At 43.6% G+C, this 19,882-nt stretch overlaps 1 protein-coding gene and 1 long non-coding RNA gene across 2 annotated transcripts; one reads left to right on the top strand and one right to left on the bottom strand.

The window, feature by feature from the left end:
* Positions 1 to 722: 722 nt before the first annotated feature.
* Positions 723 to 15,254, bottom strand: valopa (vertebrate ancient long opsin a). Its single transcript, XM_052089588.1, has 5 exons — positions 14,915 to 15,254; positions 9,192 to 9,402; positions 7,729 to 7,846; positions 7,187 to 7,426; positions 723 to 1,454 (listed from the first exon to the last, which is right to left on the bottom strand). Exons 1-5 carry the CDS (start codon positions 15,252 to 15,254, stop codon positions 1,215 to 1,217), a joined length of 1,149 nt encoding a protein of 382 aa, XP_051945548.1. The 3' UTR covers positions 723 to 1,214.
* A 1,494-nt stretch (positions 15,255 to 16,748) lies between these two features.
* LOC127617625 (uncharacterized) lies at positions 16,749 to 17,682 on the top strand. Its single transcript, XR_007967366.1, has 3 exons — positions 16,749 to 16,855; positions 17,342 to 17,464; positions 17,588 to 17,682. It is a non-coding gene; the product is annotated as an uncharacterized LOC127617625 (long non-coding RNA).
* The last annotated feature ends 2,200 nt before the right edge of the window (positions 17,683 to 19,882 follow it).

Genomic DNA, 19,882 nt, shown 5'->3' with positions numbered 1-19,882 from the left:
TGTGAGTGTCTGTGTGTGAGTGAGTGAGAGAGTGTGTGTGTGTGTGAGTGAGTGAGTGATTGTGTGTGTGTGTGTGTGTGTGTGAGTGAGAGAGTGTGTGAGTGTCTGTGTGTGAGTGAGTGAGAGAGTGTGTGAGTGTCTGTGTGTGAGTGAGTGAGTGATTGTGTGTGTGTGTGTGTGTGTGTGTGTGTGTGAGTGAGTGAGAGAGTGTGTGTGTGTGTGAGTGAGTGTGTGAGTGAGTGAGTGTGTGTGTGTGAGTGAGTGAGTGATTGTGTGTGTGTGTGTGTGTGTGTGTGTGTGAGTGAGTGAGTGATGTGTGTGTGTGTGTGTGTGTGTGTGTGTGTGTGTGTGTGAGAGTGAGTGAGTGAGTGAGTGCGGGTTCCTGGGTAGTAAGTGTTATTTCCTAATTGCTTATTTCTCAAAAGTATAGTAAATGGCTATTCCAGATAGATTCAGTGCTGTGTAAACTTGGAGTAAGTTCTAGAACTTTCCAGTAATATAAAAAGTTGTATAAACATACTTTATGTCTTAATCCCAACAGTTCAGTTTAGTTCCAGTTGTCTCAGTGGATACATATCTGCATTTTTCGGAGATGGCATCAAGAGGCTGCAAGCATCCAGCAGACGCATTTTGCCAGTTCTGCGGCCAATTTATCAAGAGTACTCCATGGAAGCATCCGTTAAGCTGCTAAGGGCTGGACTGGTAATCTGGTATACCGGACATTTTCCCGGTGGGCCGACGCACTTTGGGGCTGATCAGGGTTGGACTGGCCATCTGAGAACTGAGCGAGCCAGTGGGTCGGCCGCGAAATGGACCGAATGGGCCGCGATAAGCTAAAATGAGCCGCCGCGTTATGCAGAACGGACCACAAAACGGCGCTGCGATATGCAGAAAAGGACAGCGTCCATTTTCGATACTTTTGAGGCATAAAACATTAAGAAATAGCACTTACTACCCATGAACCAAAATTGTCTTATATAGTGTTATGTAATACAGTCTACAGGAATGCATAACCCTAAACCTAACTATCCATATTGTGCTATCATACGCTAGCCGAGTGTGTTTAAATACTGCATGAGTGTCAGGGTCTTTAGACAAAAGATTTGAACGTTCAGACGAAAAGAAATACATCTCAACATTCAGCCGGAGAACACGAATGACTGAAGACAAATACATGGCCATGAATTAAGAACAGTCCTTGCATGTGTTTGCTGTCACATCGGACAGACTTTGTTCTCAGGAATAGGAAGCTTAGCGAATGAGCTACAATCGTTCAGCTGGTTGTCAGTTTTGGGCGGGATGGTTCCAGCCATCGGGATTCGAGCAGTGATGGCAGACATCTCTCCGGTGTTGCTTTCATCGGTCATTGCTGCTCGTTTGGAGGTCTGATTCATGTTGCCCTCGATGGTGATGGTGTTACTGCAGCTCAACAGCTGAATCAAACACTTCCTGAACTGAGAAGATCACAGGAAACACACGGTGAAGAGATTCATCTTACAAACAGCCCTTACAGTTCTTGCAACTTTACTGCACAATTACTGCAAGTTCTCCATTGATTATATTCACACGCAAGTGAACTTTTGCAACAGGTTTCATTTTACAACATTGTCCATTTGTTGTCAACGGTTTGAAATCATTTTCACGTGAAAAGTGGCAAATTTGCTGTAAATTTGTTTAGTTTAGGCCAGACCTCTAGTTGTTTTGCAAGGGAAATCGTTGTAAAATTAAAATGTTTCACCCTAAAAAAAATGACAATTACATCATCATTTACTCACCCTCGTGTTGTTCCAAACCGGTGTGACTGTCTTATTCCAAATGCAATACAATGGCAGGTGAAAGTGACTCATTTTCAAGCTTAAGAAATGACCCAAAAGTATCATTAAAGTATTCCACGCGGCTTCTGCATCATATTTCAAGTCCTCTAAAGGCATACAATAGGTTTAGATGAGAAACAAGCTGAAATTGAAGTCATTATGTCAGAAAATCCTCAATGACATTTGATATTCACGAGTGCAATGAGAGTTTTTATGCACAAACTTGAGTTGTGTTTCAGATACGCAAGAAAGTCATACGGGTATGAAACAACATGAGGGTGAGTAAATGATGATTTTTATATGAATTGGGCAACCTGTAAAAATATAATGAATGATGCACATTTGTTGGGCAGGACCGCTGCATCAGGCTGCAACAGATAAAGAGGGTTTACTTGTGTGCAACTCTGTGAGGTCATAATTGCAAAGTAATCATTAATTGTTTCCACATTACCGAACGAGTTTCACAGCTGACCTTTTATTGACCTTGTCATTGTTCATTAGTGCAAGTGTGGACTGCACCCTAGAATAGCTTTCATTAATCTCCACTGTCCAGTAGACCCCTAATTAGTGTGCATGTCCTAAAATGACTTTAAAGCTTGTGTCTCTTTAGTTCTAAGAGTGTGTTTGCTGCAGAGTCATTTCAATAATGCAGATCATGTGTTTTAGATCCTGCAGGGATGCAACGATATGGGATTTCTGAGCTGATGCGGATAACTAATCATTTAAATGTTTTTGCGTTTGCACCCTTTAAACTGAAGCTGGTCACATGAATTAAAAACGACTCACTTCTGAATCTGACCAAACCTCAACCTTGTTGAGACAACAAAACACACGATACAAACACAATGCTCTGTATACACGTGTAAAGGGATTCATGGAAAGGAGGCGGCGAGAACCGGCTTGACGATATAAATTATAGTTTAATATCAAACTGAACAAAAAGACAAACACACACAGGTGTCGGACAGCTGCCCTTAAATCTCTCTCTCCCGCACTGCCGTCTCCTGTCGGCATTTATCCGTCTCTGAGGCTTGATTAGCCCGATTAGGGGCCCGGTGTGCGGAATCATGACCCGCCCTCCGCCCTGCCACAACATGGTGTAACATACTGTATATGTGGGGGGTCCGGACTGAGTGTGCAGCGGTGGTTTGTGTGTGTTATGTGTTATGTACACGCGTACTCGGTCTCATTCACAGATGCTCATTGCAGCGCTCATTTGTGACAGTTTCCTTGGAAAAAGCTAAAAGCATACAGATCGGATAGTCATGTGCCATAATGCTGGAAAAGTATATGGTCTGCACTTATATAGCGCTTTTTTAACCTTAGCGGTATTCAAAGCACTTTACACTGTGACTCATTCACCCATTCACACACCAATGGCGGCAGAGCTGCATGTAAGGTGTTAGTCTGGCATTGGGAGCAACTTGGGGTTCAGTGTCTTGCCCAAGGACACTTCGGCATGTGGAGTCATGTGGGCCGGGAATCAAACCACCAACCCTGCGATTAGCAGCCGACCCGCTCTACCACCTGAGCCACAGCCGACAGAAAAGTCTAAAGTAAAATACAACAAACTAGCGTTGAATCCATGTTAACATCTTATGTTATTCATGCATGTGTAACGTTTGGTGTCCAAGGAGAGGCAGAGGAACAGAGGATACGCAGGAGCAGAAACTTTAAATCCTTTCATCACATAAACAGGAGTGAAACATACGCTGGAGTGGAACAGACAAAAGTGCAGGAGAAAACTTCAAAATAAGAGTCCTTGAACATGATGGAGACAGACTGTGACAGTATGCGATGTGAGGATTATTTAAAGATTTAATTAATTTAATTAATTTGACCAATTGTCACACATTATACATACATTTCTGCATATACATGGTGAAATTATTTATTTTTCACATATCCCAGCTAAGCTGGGGTCAGAGTGCAGGGTCAGCCATGATACGGCGCCCCTGGAGCAGATAGGTTCAAGGGCCTTGCTCAAGGTCCCAACAGTGGTGTCTTGGTGGTGTTGGGGCTTGAACCCACGACCTTCTGATCAGTAACCCAGAGCCTTAACCGCTGAACCCCCACAACATAACGGGGATCTACGTGCCCCGTTATGTTGTGCTTGGACTCGTTTTAATCGGGATCATCTGCTGTAAGTCGATTTGTCCATATGCTGGTTATTTTTCATGAAGTAATAAGCAAAAACGACAGCAATGATTGCCCCCTAAGAAACATAATTATATATGTTTTTGTGTTTTTGCTCATGCAGACTATGGAGAAGATTACTTATGGTAGATTTTTATTTTGTTTTATTTTTTATGAAAAAACCCAGAATATATGATAGCTTTGATTTTGTTAAATTTGGTCTCTGCAAAACTCTATATTTCCATTTGAGTTATTTCATAATTTTGATGACTTTGACTTTTGTGTTGTGTTTGTTTTGTGCTGACACATGTGACCGGCAAAAATGACCGGCCCATGAAGATTGTTTATAAGTCTCTCATATTGCATATATATGTAACGGTAGCCAGATAGCGATTGACGCTAGAGGCTGTAGCCTTTAGCTTCCTTGTTAGAGCACCCGCCTCCCACGCCGGAGACCTAGGTTCGAGTCCCATCCGGAGCGGGTAGAACAAGAGTGTCACATATAATCACAAGATATTGCATCTTTTTTATGAACTGATTTTTTTAGTAATTATGACATGTACTTTTTTTTCTCCATAAAGTATCTACTTCACTATGTAACACATTTGCATAATGCCCACCTAAGGGCAACTTTGGCCCGCCCACCACGATGAGTTGGGTTAGTGTTGTCACCATGTTGACAACATGCGGTTTTCTTCACTGCGAAAGCAGAACATCTATGTTTGGACATCCAAAGGCAGATGAATTGAAGAATCAGTGGTTAAAATGTATTTGTAACACTATACCTCAGCAGTACAAACACAACCAGTGCCGGATTTTCAAGACGGTTACTCCTGAAAGATGGTGCCGTTCCCACTATGTTGGGACAATCTGGCGCTTCAGGATCAAAACCTGTGAGTATACTTGATTATTTGTGGATTTATCCACAATACAGATGGAGTTTTGTGTTGTTGTAGGCCTCTGCTAACTTGCTAGCTAATGTTATTGTGTTGAAATAGTAATGCTAATCAGCTGCGGGCCCACTTTTACTGACAATTGTGTAGAATTATGCAGATTGTTTGTTGTTCTTACTATCATGAATAGCAATCAAGTGTGGAGATGGATTTATTTTTACAAACGGTCATTTTACATCTGCAATCCACACTAATGCATGTCTTAGAGATGTTGTGTTATCTGCAAATATTGTGCAGTTGTTAGCAGGACAAGCGTGGACAGCCTCCAGATGTCATTGTATAACTCACTGCTTCAACCGACACTAGTGACTAAACTGACAGCTTCAGTTCAACAGTCTGACGGTTCGACACTGCACTGCCAAACACTATTTTCATCAAATAACCCCTACAGCTGCTCAATAATTCAGATTCTTTCCCTATGAGTGTGGCAGGTTTGATCTAAGCCTGAGCTATGTATTTATTTTTTATTTCAGTAATATATGTCAAATATGTCAAATCCTGGCAACCGATATCATCACTTCATGGCAGCTTTAAGATCCTCTAAATCCATTACTAGCTGTATGTCCTGTGCAACTCTCTGACACATTTGGGGAAAGCAACCTGAATCCTAAACGTAAGTGTCTGGCTTGCATAAGGAAGGTCTTCTCTGGGTATTTCTGTCTGATACCTTGAAGGTTTTTTAGCTAGAGTAACCTATTTACAAGCGGAGGTCTGTAACTGGGACAGCAAACGTTCTTGCTGTTCCTCGAGATCTTCATGCAACATTATGCTTCAGATCATAATTTAAGCATGCATCTCTACTAAATCACTTTAGCTTCGGTAGCTATAGAGTCTTTAGATAGAGGAACATTCTATGGCAGTGACAGGTAGATATTTTACTCGTAATTTATTCATGAATCCTTCATTATTTAAGATGCTGCTGACAGCTAACAACGGCAATCAAAGGCTGAAGATAAATATATCGCCATCACCCTGGTTGTCTTCAGATGTTTGCTTTAATTATAACATATGATGATGTAGCACCTATAGGGTTCTGCCACTAGATCTAAAGGGTTCTGCTGCTATAGCGCTCTGCGAGTGTGAAGTTTTTATTCTATAGTCTTTATTTCTATAGGTAAAGGTCTCTGCAGCTGTCGTCTTCTGCTGATATAGTGCTTTGATTCTACATGTCAGCAGTGATATTCAGAGTTGGTAAAACCATAAAAAGATGAGACCATGTGTTATATATCATTAGAAAGGTCTTAATTAGTAGAATGCAATGAGTTAGTAAGGATGGTAATCAGAGGGTTGCAGGTTTGAGCCCCATAAGGAAAAACAGTCATCAGTGTGCCCTTGAGCAAAGCACTTTCCCGTTAGTCACTTTGGAAGAAAGACTCACTGTTGCTTGGGGCTCTACTTTGCCACAGTACCACTCTTAAAAACCCATGTTGTCAAAGACAAAGACTTAGGCTTGTGTAGCTCAGTGGTAAAGATACTGGCTACCGCCCCCTGGAGTCGTGAGTTCGAATCCAGGGCGTGCTGAGTGACTCCAGCCAGGTCTCCTAAGCAACCAAATTGGCCCGGTTGCTAGGGAGGGTAGAGTCACATGTTGTAACCTCCTCGTGATCACTATAATTTGGTTCGTTCTCAGCGGGGCACGGGGTGAGTTGAGCGTGGATGCTGCGGTTTATGGCGTGAAGCCTCCACACACACTATGTCTCCGTGGCAACACGCTCAACAAGCCATGTGATAAGATGCACGTCCTCCGCCACCCGGATTGAGGCAAATCACTACGCGACCACAAGGACTAAAAAAGCACATTGGGAATTGGGCATTCCAAATTGGAAGAATATCCACAAAAAGAGAAGATTTATCTGTTGCAATATGGCATTAAACATGCATTCAAGGGTTCATAATTTACTTAACCTAATATCAATCAAACCTGTCTTTCTTTTGTTGATACAAACAATTTGCCGAGTGTCTGAGATGCTGTTTTCAATGAAAGTGGATGGCAATTTACTTCTAAGATCTAACTTATCCTTTAATCAATTAGATATAATAACTAACAAGACACTTTCATCTAAAGTGCCTGTGGGTACAGTCATTCTAGAGTAAACTTAGGTCAAGTGTTTTGCTCAAATGCACAATGGTGATTGTTGATCTTGTAACTCTACAGATCATTATTCTTAAATTGGCTGCCAATACTTGTGTTCGAACCTGCACCAGTCATGTTGCCAGCCTATATTTTTAATCACATATGGAACACTATAATCCTGTTCACATTCAGTGCAGTTTATGTGTTACCTGTTTGTTCATGAAGACATAGATGATGGGGTTGTAGACTGCAGCTGTTTTGGAGAAGAACGCTGGTGCAGCTGCCAGTCGAGGGTCCAGGTGGATGCTTGGGTGTGCCGTCACAACGATGGAGAACGCAGCGTATGGTGTCCAGGCCACCATGAAGGCAACGATCATCACAACCACCATACGGGTCACCTGACGCTCAGGTTTCCTGGCATTACCCAACCTGCCATGGGCGGTTGACACCTGCAAAGATGTGCATGATCTGTGATGAACAGTGAAACATTGTACAGTGCAAAATGCACAATAAAATAACAAAGGGTTAAAAACGACAGTGTTAATCATTGCAGTTGTGAAGATCCCTTTGAATTGAGTTTCCGATATCATTATTATCTTCTGTCTTAAGACTTTGTCGGTTATCAGAGGTCAATTAGTTATAAAGGAAGCAGGAATCCCATTTGGATCATCAAGATGACCAGATCACTCGCGTGGGGCGTCTAATGAGCACTTTGACTCCAGCGGAGGGCAGATGTTGAGGAGCAACTGACCTTTCTCAACTTCCTGAGCAGCTTGCAGTAACAGACGATTATCACACCCAGCGGAAGAACGAAACAGGTGGTGAAGAAAGTGATAATGAAGGTGTGGTCATGGAAGCTTCCAGAGTACCTGCAGAAGGACAGATCTGTGAGTGCAAAGATCTCGTTTCTGTCTAAAGCAGTGGCAGAGCTAGGAGGTGGCCGTGGTCACCATGGATGAAGCCTGGCCACCCCATTGGCCACCCAACTCGCAAATGCTGTTTCAGTCATTATTTTTGGTAATTTTTTGCCACAATTTTGTTCTTTAGAGGTGAAATCATCTCTGTACAAATGCATACTACTGCCTATAATAGCATTAGTCTGGGTTCCTCAATAACGTTGCAACTTAAGCTTTCACGATCATCTTCACTAAGGTCACTTGTTATTTTATGACTTGTTATTTTACGATGGTTATTTTGCCAAACGTTGATCACTTGTTATGAAGGAAAACTTCAAGTGCTTTGTTACGGGAGCTGTCCAGATTGGTGCTGGTCACTTTGGCCAGTATGTCCAGGAGTTTGTCTCCTCAACATGAAAATAATGTGAAAATACTATCAAACATGGAAGTTGTTCGTAACCTTGTCGAGGTTGTATTACCTAACTATTATAGACTTTAATGAAATAAATAATGGTGGCTTTAGTAAGACTGAAGATTATGCAGCGTGCAATTTACTGCCTTGTAAAAAGAATATAGGCGAGCTGATTTGAACAAGCCACTGGAGGGAGGAAGAGGAGGAGGAGGATGAAGAGTCTCTCATTGCACACTCTCACTCTAATCTCCATTGTTAACCATATTTTAATGATTCATTTAGGCATATTTTTTTGTTATTATTTTATCCCCTTTTCTCGCCAATTTTGGAATGCCCAATTCCCACTACTTAGTAGGTCCTCGTGGTGGCACGGTTACTCACCCCAATCCGGGTGGCGGAGGACGAGTCTCAGTTGCCTCCGCTTCTGAGACCGCCAATCCGAGCATCTGATCATCTGATTAAGACTATATGAACATTGCCGCAGCGCTGCATCTAAACAGGTTGCTCTGGTGTTAACGGCTTTATACTTTTATTTAGTGATTGTTTTAAAGTTTGTAACATATTGTGATGTTGAAAAGACTATTTGAGCAGCTGGTTCATTATGACAAAAGCTTCAGTCATTATGACAACCGATGTTGCTGGTAAACAGCTGCATGAATGCAGATCACACCGGTTTGATCGTACACGTCTGAGCCCAGCCTAGTGTAATCACACCGGTTTGATCGTAGGGGTTATCATCTCTTAATATGGCTGTCTTTTTGCAGAAACAAAAATGAGCATTTGCTTTCAGATATATCAGCATTTGAAGCTGATTAAATTATCCAGAGAGCAGGAATTCAACCTTGAATCCTGAATACTGCATGAGAATGAATGATCAGGCAAATTTAGGTCTGATTTGGTACTCACCAGTTGGGCTCACAGGTGGTGCCGATCTTACTGACGGTGTAGCTGCTCCAACCTAACACCGGCGGGATGGTCCAGATGAAAGAGAAGGTCCAGACAAACAGCAGGCCGAGTGCCGCGTGTTTGTTTCTTAGACGAATGTTCCCCAGTGGCCGACAGATCACGAAGAACCGCTCAAATGCCAGAACCGCCAGAGACCACAGCGCCACGATACCTGATGAGTTGCAAAGACACAAGAAACTAAACCAGAGTTGGTTTACACAATGCGTGTTATTAGCGAACCGAAACTAAGGCAGCAAGCAAAGCATACTCAGACCACCTAGCAGGGGCGAGGAGCCTACCCCCGTGCAGGACGGGACTCAACAGGTGGTGGTGGGGTGGAGGAGGTTGCCGTGTTAGCACACTGAAACAGCAATGTGATAGATTGTGGGCAGGCTTATATTGGCTTACATGTGTTTGGCTAGGAGTTACCCTGCTAATGGTGCACTGATGTACAGTCTTCCCGCTATGCTACGCTGCGCTTACATAGATTACCATAAAAATGTATTTTGACTCGTCCCTCCTTTTCTTTAAAAAAAGCACAAATCTGGATTACAGTGAAGCACTTGCAATGGAAGTCAATGGGGTCAATCTGTAAAATTTTTAAATTAGGACTGAAACTAGCGATTGTTTTGATAATTGATTAATCTTCGATTATTTGTTCGAGGTAAAAAGCTGAAACTTCATTGCGTACAAATTCACGGATGTGTAATGCAGAAGTTGCCGCAAGTTCCGCGAGGCGTTAAGGACATGCTTTTTAATGTTACACCCTTACCAGGGCTGGACTGGGAAGACAAATCGGCCCGGGATTTTACATAGCAACTGGCCCAAAAGATTGTTGAGCGTGGGGGGGGGTGTCCGTTCTGCATATCGCAGCGGCTAGTTTTAGCTTAATTCGGCCCATTTCGCGGCTGACCCACCGGACACCTTGGTTCTCCCGATGGCCAGCGCGCCCCTGATCACCCCCAAAGTGCGTCGGCCCACCAGGAAAATGCCCGGTATGCCAGATTACCAGTCCAGCCCTGGTTCTTACCCAAACATATTATATACAGTATAAAACCATCCAACATTGCGTTACAGTACTGGAGGTACAGTAGAAGCTAAAATGGTTTACAGTGGGTAATGCACTCCAGACCAAATTTGCTAAAGAGAAAGAAAATCATAAATCATAAAAGAAGTTCATCATTAGAATTCAGCCATCCGGCCAACAAGATAATGTACTATTAGAATAACTCACACGTCTATTTGTCAGAGCTCAGAGAAAGATGCCTGAAACCAATCAGTCAAACTGGATTAAACAATCAATTACTTTGCTGAAAATGGGATGATCCCTTTTTCAAACATCAAGCCCATCACAGATGTTTGGATTCCATGTCAGTCATCACAGATGCTACACTCTATGACAGAGAGAACAGATTTGTGGAGATATCTCAATCATATGTGTGAACTACATACATGACAACTGTGGAAACTCTCATTGCCGTCTGAAAACTTTGTCACTAATAATGTTGTTTCAATTTACACAAAGAAATTACCTTTAAAAAACACAATGGAATTGAATGATAATAATAATAAAAATATTTGAAAATAATAATAAAAAAAATTATAAAAAAATAAATAAAATAAATAAATTATATATATATATGGAAGTGAATGATAGTAAAAAAAAAAATTAAATATATATTTGTTTTTTTATTATAATTTTTTTACAGTACTTTCATTCACTTCATATATATATATATAATTTTATTTTTTATTTTTTTCATTTTCAAATATTTTTATTATTATCATATAATAATATAATAATTATCAATTTATATATAAATATTTATCATTATTATTTTTTACAGTGCTATCATTCACTTCCATATATATATATATATATATTATTATTTTTTGGTTTTGTTTTTTGTTTTGTTTTTCATAACAAAATTCCATTAAGTTTAATTGAGTAATATTCATTTTTATTTTTTTATTTATATTATTATAATTTTTTTTACAGTAACATCAATCACTTTTATATATATATATTTATGTATTTATTTTTTCATAACAAAATTCCATCCCTTGGGCCCACCACCCATTGGAGGAACCGCAGGAGTCGGGTGCGCTGCCATATGGGCGGCAGTGAAGGCCGTGGGCCTCGACGGACCAGACCCGGGCAGCAAAGGCTTGCTCTGGGGACGTGGAATGTCACCTCACTGGGGGAAGGAGCCGAACTAGTGAGGGAGGTGGAGCGCTACCAGTTGGATCTGGTGGGGCTTACATCGACGCACAGTTTTGGCTCTGGATCCGTACTCCTGGATAGGGATGGACTCTATTCTTCTCTGGAGTTTCCCAGGGTGTGAGGCGACGGGCGGGTGTGGGGATACTCACGAGTCCCCGGCTGAGCCACTACGCTGGAGTTTACCCCGTGGATCGAGAGGGTCGCCTCCCCACGCCTACGGGTTGTGGGGAAAACTCTGACTGTTGTCTGTGCATATGCACCTAACAGCAGTTCAGAGTATTCGGCCTTCTTGGAGACCCTGAATGGAGTCCTGAATAGGGCCCCAGTAGGGGACTCCATAGTGATGCTGGGTGACTTCAACGCACACGTGGGAAATGACAGGGACACCTGGAAAGGCGTGATTGGGAGGAACGGCCTCCCTGATCTGAACTCAAGTGGATGTTTGTTATTAGATTTCTGTGCTAGTCATGGATTATCTATAACAAACACCATGTTCGAACATAAGGATGCTCATAAGTGTACGTGGTACCAGAGCACCCTAGGCCGAAGGTCGATGATCGATTTTGTAATCGTGGTCGCCGGATCTGAGGCCATATGTTTTGGACACTCGGTAAAGAGAGGGGCAGAGCTGTCAACCGATCACCATCTGGTGGTGAGTTGGGTCAGGGGTGGGGAAAGACTCTGGACAGACCTGGGAAGCCCAAGCGAGTAGTGCGGGTGAACTGGGAACGCTTGCAGGAGGTCCCTGTCCGCGAGATCTTCAACTCACACCTCCGGTGGAGCTTTTCAGGCATCCCCGCGGAGGTTGGGGACATTGAACCGAGTGGGCAATGTTCAAAGCTTCCATTGCCGGCCGCGGTGGAGAGCTGCGGCCTCAGGGTTTTAGGTGCCGCAAGGGGTGGTAACCCTCGAACACCGTGGTGGACACTGGTGGTCAGGAAGCCGTCCGACTGAAGAAAGAGGCCTTCCGGGATTTGTTGTCCCGAGGTCTCCGGAGGCAGTTGCAAGGTACCGACAGGCCCGAAGGGCTGCGCCTCGGCCGTGAGGGAGGCAAAGCAGTGGGTGTGGGAAAAGTTTGGAGAAGCCATGGAGAAGGACTTTCGGTCCGCACCAAAGTAGCTTCTGGAAAACCGGCCCGCCACCTTAGGAGGGGGAAACGGGAACCATTCAAGCTGTATACAGCAAAGATGGGACGCTGTTGACCTCAACCGAGGAGGTTATTGGGCGGTGGAAGGAACACTTTGAAGAACTCCTAAATCCCAACACGCCTCTATGGTAGAGGCAGAGCCGGAGGATGATGGGGGATCAGATTCTATTTCCCTGGGGAGGTCACTGAGGTAGTCAAACAACTCCGCGAGTGGCAAAGCCCCGGGATTGATGAGATCCGACCAGAACTGCTGAAAGCTCTGGATGTGGAGGGGGTGTCATGGATGACACGCCTCTTCAACATTGCGTGGAAATCTGGGACAGTGCCTAAGGAGTGGCAGAACGGGTGGTGGTTCCCTCTTCAAAAAGGGGATCAGAGAGTGTGTGCCAACTACAGGGGTATCACACTTCTCAGCCTCCCTGGTAAAGTTTACTCCAAGGTGCTGGAGAGGAGGGTTCGGCCGATTGTCGAACCTCAGATTGAAGAGGAACAATGCGGTTTTCGGCCCTGGCCGTGGAACGACGGACCAGATCTTTACTCGCAAGGATCCTGGAGGGGCCTGGGAGTATGCCCATCCGGTCTACATGTGTTTTGTGGATCTGGAGAAGGCGTATGACCGGTCCCCCGGAGAGACTGTGGGAGGTGCTGCGGAGTACGGGGTGGGGGGTCCCTTCTTATGGCGTATCCAATCCCTGTACGCCCAAAGCGAGGGCTGTGTCCGGTCCTCGGCACAAAGTCGAAGTTCATTCCATGTGGGGTTGGTCTCCGCCAAGGCTGCGCTTTGTCACCAATCCTGTTTGTGATATTCATGGACAGGATATCGAGGCGTAGTCGGGTGGGGAAGGTGTGCGGTTCGGTGGGCTGGGGATCTCATCGCTGCTTTTTGCAGATGATGTTGTCTTCATGTCATCATCGGTCCGTGACCTTCAGCTCTCACTGGATCGCTTGGCAGTCGAAAGTGTGAAGCAGCTGGGATGAGGATTAGCACCTCTAAATCTGAGGCCATGGTTCTCAGCAGGAAACCGATGGAGTGCGTACTCCAGGTAGGGAATGAGGATTTGCCCCAAGTGAAGGAGTTCAAGTACCTCGGGTCTTGTTCACGAAGTGAGGGACAATGGAGCGGGAGGTTGGCCGGAGAATCGGGCAGCAGGGGCGGTATTGCACTCGCTCTATCGCGACCGTTGTCACTAAAAGAGAGCTGAGCCGAAAGGCAAAGCTCTCGATCTACCGGGTCAATTTTTGTTCCTACCCTCACCTATGGTCATGAAGGCTGGGTCATGACCGAAAGAACTAGGTCGCGAGTACAAGCGGCCGAAATGGGCTTCCTCAGAAGGGTGGCGGGCTTCTCCCTTAGAGATAGGGTGAGGAGCTCAGTCATCCGTGAGGAGCTCGGAGTAGAGCCGCTGCTCCTTTGCGTTGAAAGGAGTCAGTTGAGGTGGTTTGGGCATCTGGTAAGGATGCCCCTGGCCGCCTCCCTAGGGAGGTGTTTCAGGCACGTCCAGCTGGGAGGAGGCCTCGGGAAGACCCAGGACTAGGTGGAGAGATTACATCTCCACACTGGCCTGGGAACGCCTCGGGGTCGCCCAGTCAGAGTTGGTTAATGTGGCTCGGGATAGGGAAGTTTGGGGGCCCCTGCTGGAGCAGCTGCCCCCGCGACCCGACTTCGGATAAGCGGTTGAAGATGGATGGATGGATGGATGGAAAATTCCATCAAACTGAATTGAGTAATATTCTAAATTAAATTTTAAAAATGTAAAAAAAAAAATGTATTTGTTAAAAATTACACAATTTGATAGAATTTAGTCAAAATAAATCGCATATGTTAATCTTAAAAATAGGCTAATTAATAGGATATTTTTTATTTATTTATTCATAATTGTATTTTTTGGAGTGGATGAATTATTATTATTTTTTTTAGAGTGATGAGAGCAGCTGGCTCACACGTTACCTTATACTGTTTAATACAGTTGCATTGGTAAGTTGTCTGAATTGCTAATGTTCTGTTGATATGCACTTTGGTACTTTAATATTTAATGACATTAACCCTCGAGCTCTGTTAGATTGAATTTACTGTCTTTATGTTTCAGCTCAAAGAGACCCAAATAATGTAACTTCAAAATGAACATCTCATTTCCCTTCAAATGTGTTGCATTTATAGTCCTGTCTGGTATATATCTGGAGACCCCAAACAGAATCAGAATTTGTCATGCACGCGAGATGTTGAAATGTTGTTCATAATCAGTCCTGAATACATTTGGAAAGCGCATGACCTATAAACATCATACATTAATGTAAAGTATGTCTTGCACTTACCAAAAAAGGTGACTGCAAACCCCTCCAAAACGCAAGCCCATTTACCCAAGAAGAAATAGCCGTGGTAATTAGTCAGAAAACTTATAGTCCCTCCAGTCAATGACACAAGGAAGTCTGCCAGAGATAAGTTGACAATGATGTAATTTAAAGGCTGCCTCAATTGTTTAAACCTGAACGTCACCAACATCACCGCAAAGTTCTCGGAGAGAGATAATGTGGTCACTATGAACATCAGCGCAGCCAGGAAGTGATAGTTCCAGGGCGCAATAAATGTCAGTGGTCCAGAGAACGGATCTTCAGTGTGAGAGACCCCGTTAACCGGCACCTCAAACGACTCCATCTCTCCTCAAAACACTGAAAGTGAACCAAAAGTTGCCTTCCAGAGGAATAAAGTGCAATGCACATTACATATGATAAAAGTCTGCGTGCAGTAAAAATGCAGTCTTTCAATGCACAGATGATACTTTAGTGCTTTGCCTTTATTAATCCACGCGCGTGCACGCCCAGAAATAAAGTGGGTCCGTCCGTGGACTTGTTGGGTGTGCGTGGAGCTCCTGAGTTGAATGTGGGGATGTTTAGTTGACTTTCGCGTGCAGGGCTTTATATAGGCATCCTCATCACGGGTCAGGGCAGCCACGTAACTGCCATCATCATCATCATCATCATCATCATCATGAAGCTCCTCGCGGCCGGTGCGTCTCTGACAGGTCGCTCCTTGCGCTTTTTATAAATTCGGCTTGAGAAACGCGCAGATGTGTCGCGCGGCTCTCCGCGAGATTCTGATGAACAGTCTGGCTGTTGATCTGATGAACAAACTCTGGCTTTACTTCAGAGGCGGGACTGCAGACCGATTTTGTGCATTTGGCCGATAATGCACCGATCCTGTTTTCTGTGTGCTCGGCGCGCGCGCGTCTGTCGATGCAGCACTGGAGACTCTGGAGAACACTGAACTCGTGCTGCAACATCACTGGGGATTTCTGCATGCCAATATAATGTAACCGACTGCAAAACTTAGAGAGAATATATATAAAACATATAGAGATTTATTTGATAAAAGCATGTATAGAATTTATATAAAATACATCATAACGTAACCTTGATTGTCTGCTGAGTAGACAGACTGGAAAGTAAAAGTATTTATGCATACAGTATTTTGAGCAGATTCAAATGTACTTGATGCACATTTTAAAAAGGTAAATGCATACTTACTAAGAAAAGTTATAATTGTAAAACTGTGTACAATATAGCGCAATAAAGAACAAGCAAATATGGAATTGTGAATAAAAGATGCATTGCATATGCATTTGTAATGATCTTGACAGGATTGGCTCATCGTTAATAGGAATTCTTACATTTAAAAAGTACTTTAGACTGAGCTTTATGCACATTTTTGAAGTAAATGCATTGAGCCCTTTGGTGGGGCATGTTGTCACAGTGGGAAACTGCCATTGAAGGGCCTTTGAGCTTGTCAACAACAGTGTGATTAATGGGTTGCACACAAGTACAACATTGTATTTGAAACATAACTTGCCCCAACCTGACATTTATGAAAAATACACCTTGAAGATTGATGTCTTGAAGCCACCGCGTTAGGTGGCATAGTGGGCTAAAGCATTGAACGGGTCATCAGAAGGTTGCTGGTTCGATCCCCACAGCCACCACCATTGTGTCCTTGAGTAAGACACTTAACTCCAGGTTGCTCCGGGGGGATTGTCCCTGTAATAAGTGCACTGTATAATACATTGGTACTCAGAAGGTTGCTGGTTTGATCTCCACAGTCACCACCATTGTGTCCTTGAGTAAGACACTTAACTCCAGGTTGCTCCAGGGGGATTGTCCCTGTAATAAGTGCTCTGTATAATACATTGGTAATCAGAAGGTTGCTGGTTCGATCCCCACAGTCACCACCATTGTGTCCTTGAGTAAGACACTTAACTCCAGGTTGCTCCGGGGGGATTGTCCCTGTAATAAGTGCACTGTATAATACATTGTTACTCAGAAGGTTGCTGGTTTGATCCCCACAGTCACCACCATTGTGTCCTTGAGTAAGACACTTAACTCCAGGTTGCTCCGGGGATTGTCCCTGTAATAAGTGCACTGTATAATACATTGTTACTCAGAAGGTTGCTGGTTTGATCCCCACAGTCACCACCATTGTGTCCTTGAGTAAGACACTTAACTCCAGGTTGCTCCGGGGATTGTCCCTGTAATAAGTGCACTGTATAATACATTGTTACTCAGAAGGTTGCTGGTTTGATCCCCACAGTCACCACCATTGTGTCCTTGAGTAAGACACTTAACTCCAGGTTGCTCCGGGGATTGTCCCTGTAATAAGTGCACTGTATAATACATTGTTACTCAGAAGGTTGCTGGTTTGATCCCCACAGTCACCACCATTGTGTCCTTGAGTAAGACACTTAACTCCAGGTTGCTCCGGGGGGATTGTCCCTGTAATAAGTGCTCTGTATAATACATTGGTAATCAGAAGGTTGCTGGTTCGATCCCCACAGTCACCACCATTGTGTCCTTGAGTAAGACACTTAACTCCAGGTTGCTCCGGGGGGATTGTCCCTGTAATAAGTGCACTGTATAATACATTGTTACTCAGAAGGTTGCTGGTTTGATCCCCACAGTCACCACCATTGTGTCCTTGAGTAAGACACTTAACTCCAGGTTGCTCCGGGGGGATTGTCCCTGTAATAAGTGCTCTGTATAATACATTGGTAATCAGAAGGTTGCTGGTTCGATCCCCACAGTCACCACCATTGTGTCCTTGAGTAAGACACTTAACTCCAGGTTGCTCCGGGGGGATTGTCCCTGTAATAAGTGCACTGTAAGTCACTTTGGATAACAGCATCTGCCAAATGCATAAATGTAAATGTACTTCTGTTCTGTGAACACCGTTCAGCCTTTCGGTTAAAATCCTCCTTGTCTCAATATATGTCAGTGTGGTTTTATTGTTTTAACATGTTTACTCAAAGGCTATTACAACATTGCAATGATATTGTCATTTTAGTTTGAATGCTAAAAACTCAGAAATGCATTAACGATACTTTTATATGATTTTCTTTATTGTTATTCCTTAAGGACAGCTATAAATACAGAAGTGCGTATCGTATCAGCGTAACTGGTTTCTCCTCTGTTTCTTCAAACTGACAGGCTTCATCAATTTCCCAATAAACCTTCTGTACTGAAGAAGAGGACACGTGAAGGACATTACCTCCCCGTCTCCTCGGCTGAAGATCACGCTGGTTCTGCTGGTTTGGTCGGTTGTGGCCCCGCTTTGATCCTGAAACCCTGTCAGCGCTGCTAAGATGAAGATTTATTGCTTCTGATGGACCCGCGGTCGACGCATTGCTCATTTGCAGGTGTTCAGTATAAACTTTAGAAACTTTTCTGTAGCCAATGTTCCACAACCATCAGAGGACAGATATGTGACATTATATGTGATGTGAAAAGTACCATAAAAGTAGTCCATGTGACACGTGTGGTATACAAGTCCCTTCCACTGACAATGTACTACTGTCGTGTGTCACCATTAACGGCAAACCTGCAAATCTCAAGATGGGAGATTATCAGTTAATAACACTAAAGAAATGGAATATTGCCAGCGTGATCTCACGACAATTACATGACTGTGGCATCATTTTTCGAAATGACGTTATGTGGTTCCTTGCACGTATTGTGGCAGTTCTGCGGTGTGATGTCCACTGAGTGTTGCTCAAATGTTCTCTCAAACATTTTTATACTCTATATCGAGTTTTAAATCAACAAAAATGTCCTCTCAGCCCTAAACCTTGAATCTAAACAGAACTGATAGTGTCAGAAAAAGCAATTGTGAGATGAAAAACACAACTGTGTCATTTTGTGCTGCTTCTATGAGACTTTCTGGTCATGTGACGACTCGTGTGCTCTTCAGGACCCGTACCCGCTCCTTTACATCACAAGTGCAACGCTCAATCATTCGAGCTAACGTGCAATTTAATCACACTCGAACAAGCTTATAAATGTAGTTCATTATGTTAATATGAGCCATGCACAAGAGTAAAAGAGTTTAGATGTCATTGCGTGAGGAACAGGGTGAAAAGTAAGTGTTTATGAACTGATAATCTGCCGCTTGTGATTTGTGTGATTAAAAGTCATTGTTGGTGTAGCACCCCCTAGTGGTCATTTCACCAGGAAACTGACGATGCTTGCAACGAACCACGTAAAAAAATCATTTTTCAGCTATACATCTGATAAACAACTCCTTTTGTGTTCCTCAAGACAAATGGAAGTCATACAGGTTTGGAACAACATGAGGGTGAGTAAATGATGACAAGTCCTCATTTTCAATAAACCAGTGCACAGCAAGAGTTGCTCTTTTTACCTCTGAATGCAGCAGTCGAGATGAGAAACGTCAGATTACTTTTTCTTGTTTATTTCAAAGCCAGCAGGCCATGATGAGGAAAGACCCAATTGTCTCGCTCGGAGTAACTCGGCATTCACAGATGGAAATCCTCCGACTCGGGGTCAAAAGGTTTTTTCCCCTGATTACATGGGTCATAACGCTATCTCTCTACCTGTGTGTCGGAGGGGGGGGTCAGTGACCTGTGGGATCCGTTTGTACGGGCCTTTCACTGAATGCTAAGGATTGGAAGGGAATTTGCAGGGGTTACTGAGGAACGTGGGAAATTTTTCCCAAATGTGATTCCTTCTCCGGCTCTGCTGGTCAGCTGAATATTAGTGTCAGCAGGTTAAAGGTCAGGAAAGACTTTAATACTTCAGTCGCTCTCAAATGTGGAGCAAAACGTCAAATCTGAAGTGGGTGAACAGGTTACATGCTGCATTTCGGGAACATTTGGTGTGAGTTTCCTCCGGTGTCAGCTGTTTGAGTTGGGTCTGGAAATATCTCTTGAACACACTTTATCTCTGACTTCAGAGCTTGGATTCATCAAGTCACGTAGATGGTTACATACACTATATGGA

This window comes from Xyrauchen texanus, chromosome 24 (assembly GCF_025860055.1).
Source record: "Xyrauchen texanus isolate HMW12.3.18 chromosome 24, RBS_HiC_50CHRs, whole genome shotgun sequence".
Classification (NCBI taxonomy): domain Eukaryota; kingdom Metazoa; phylum Chordata; class Actinopteri; order Cypriniformes; family Catostomidae; genus Xyrauchen; species Xyrauchen texanus.
Note: the sequence above shows the minus strand (reverse complement) of the source record. Positions and strands in the feature narration are given on the sequence as shown.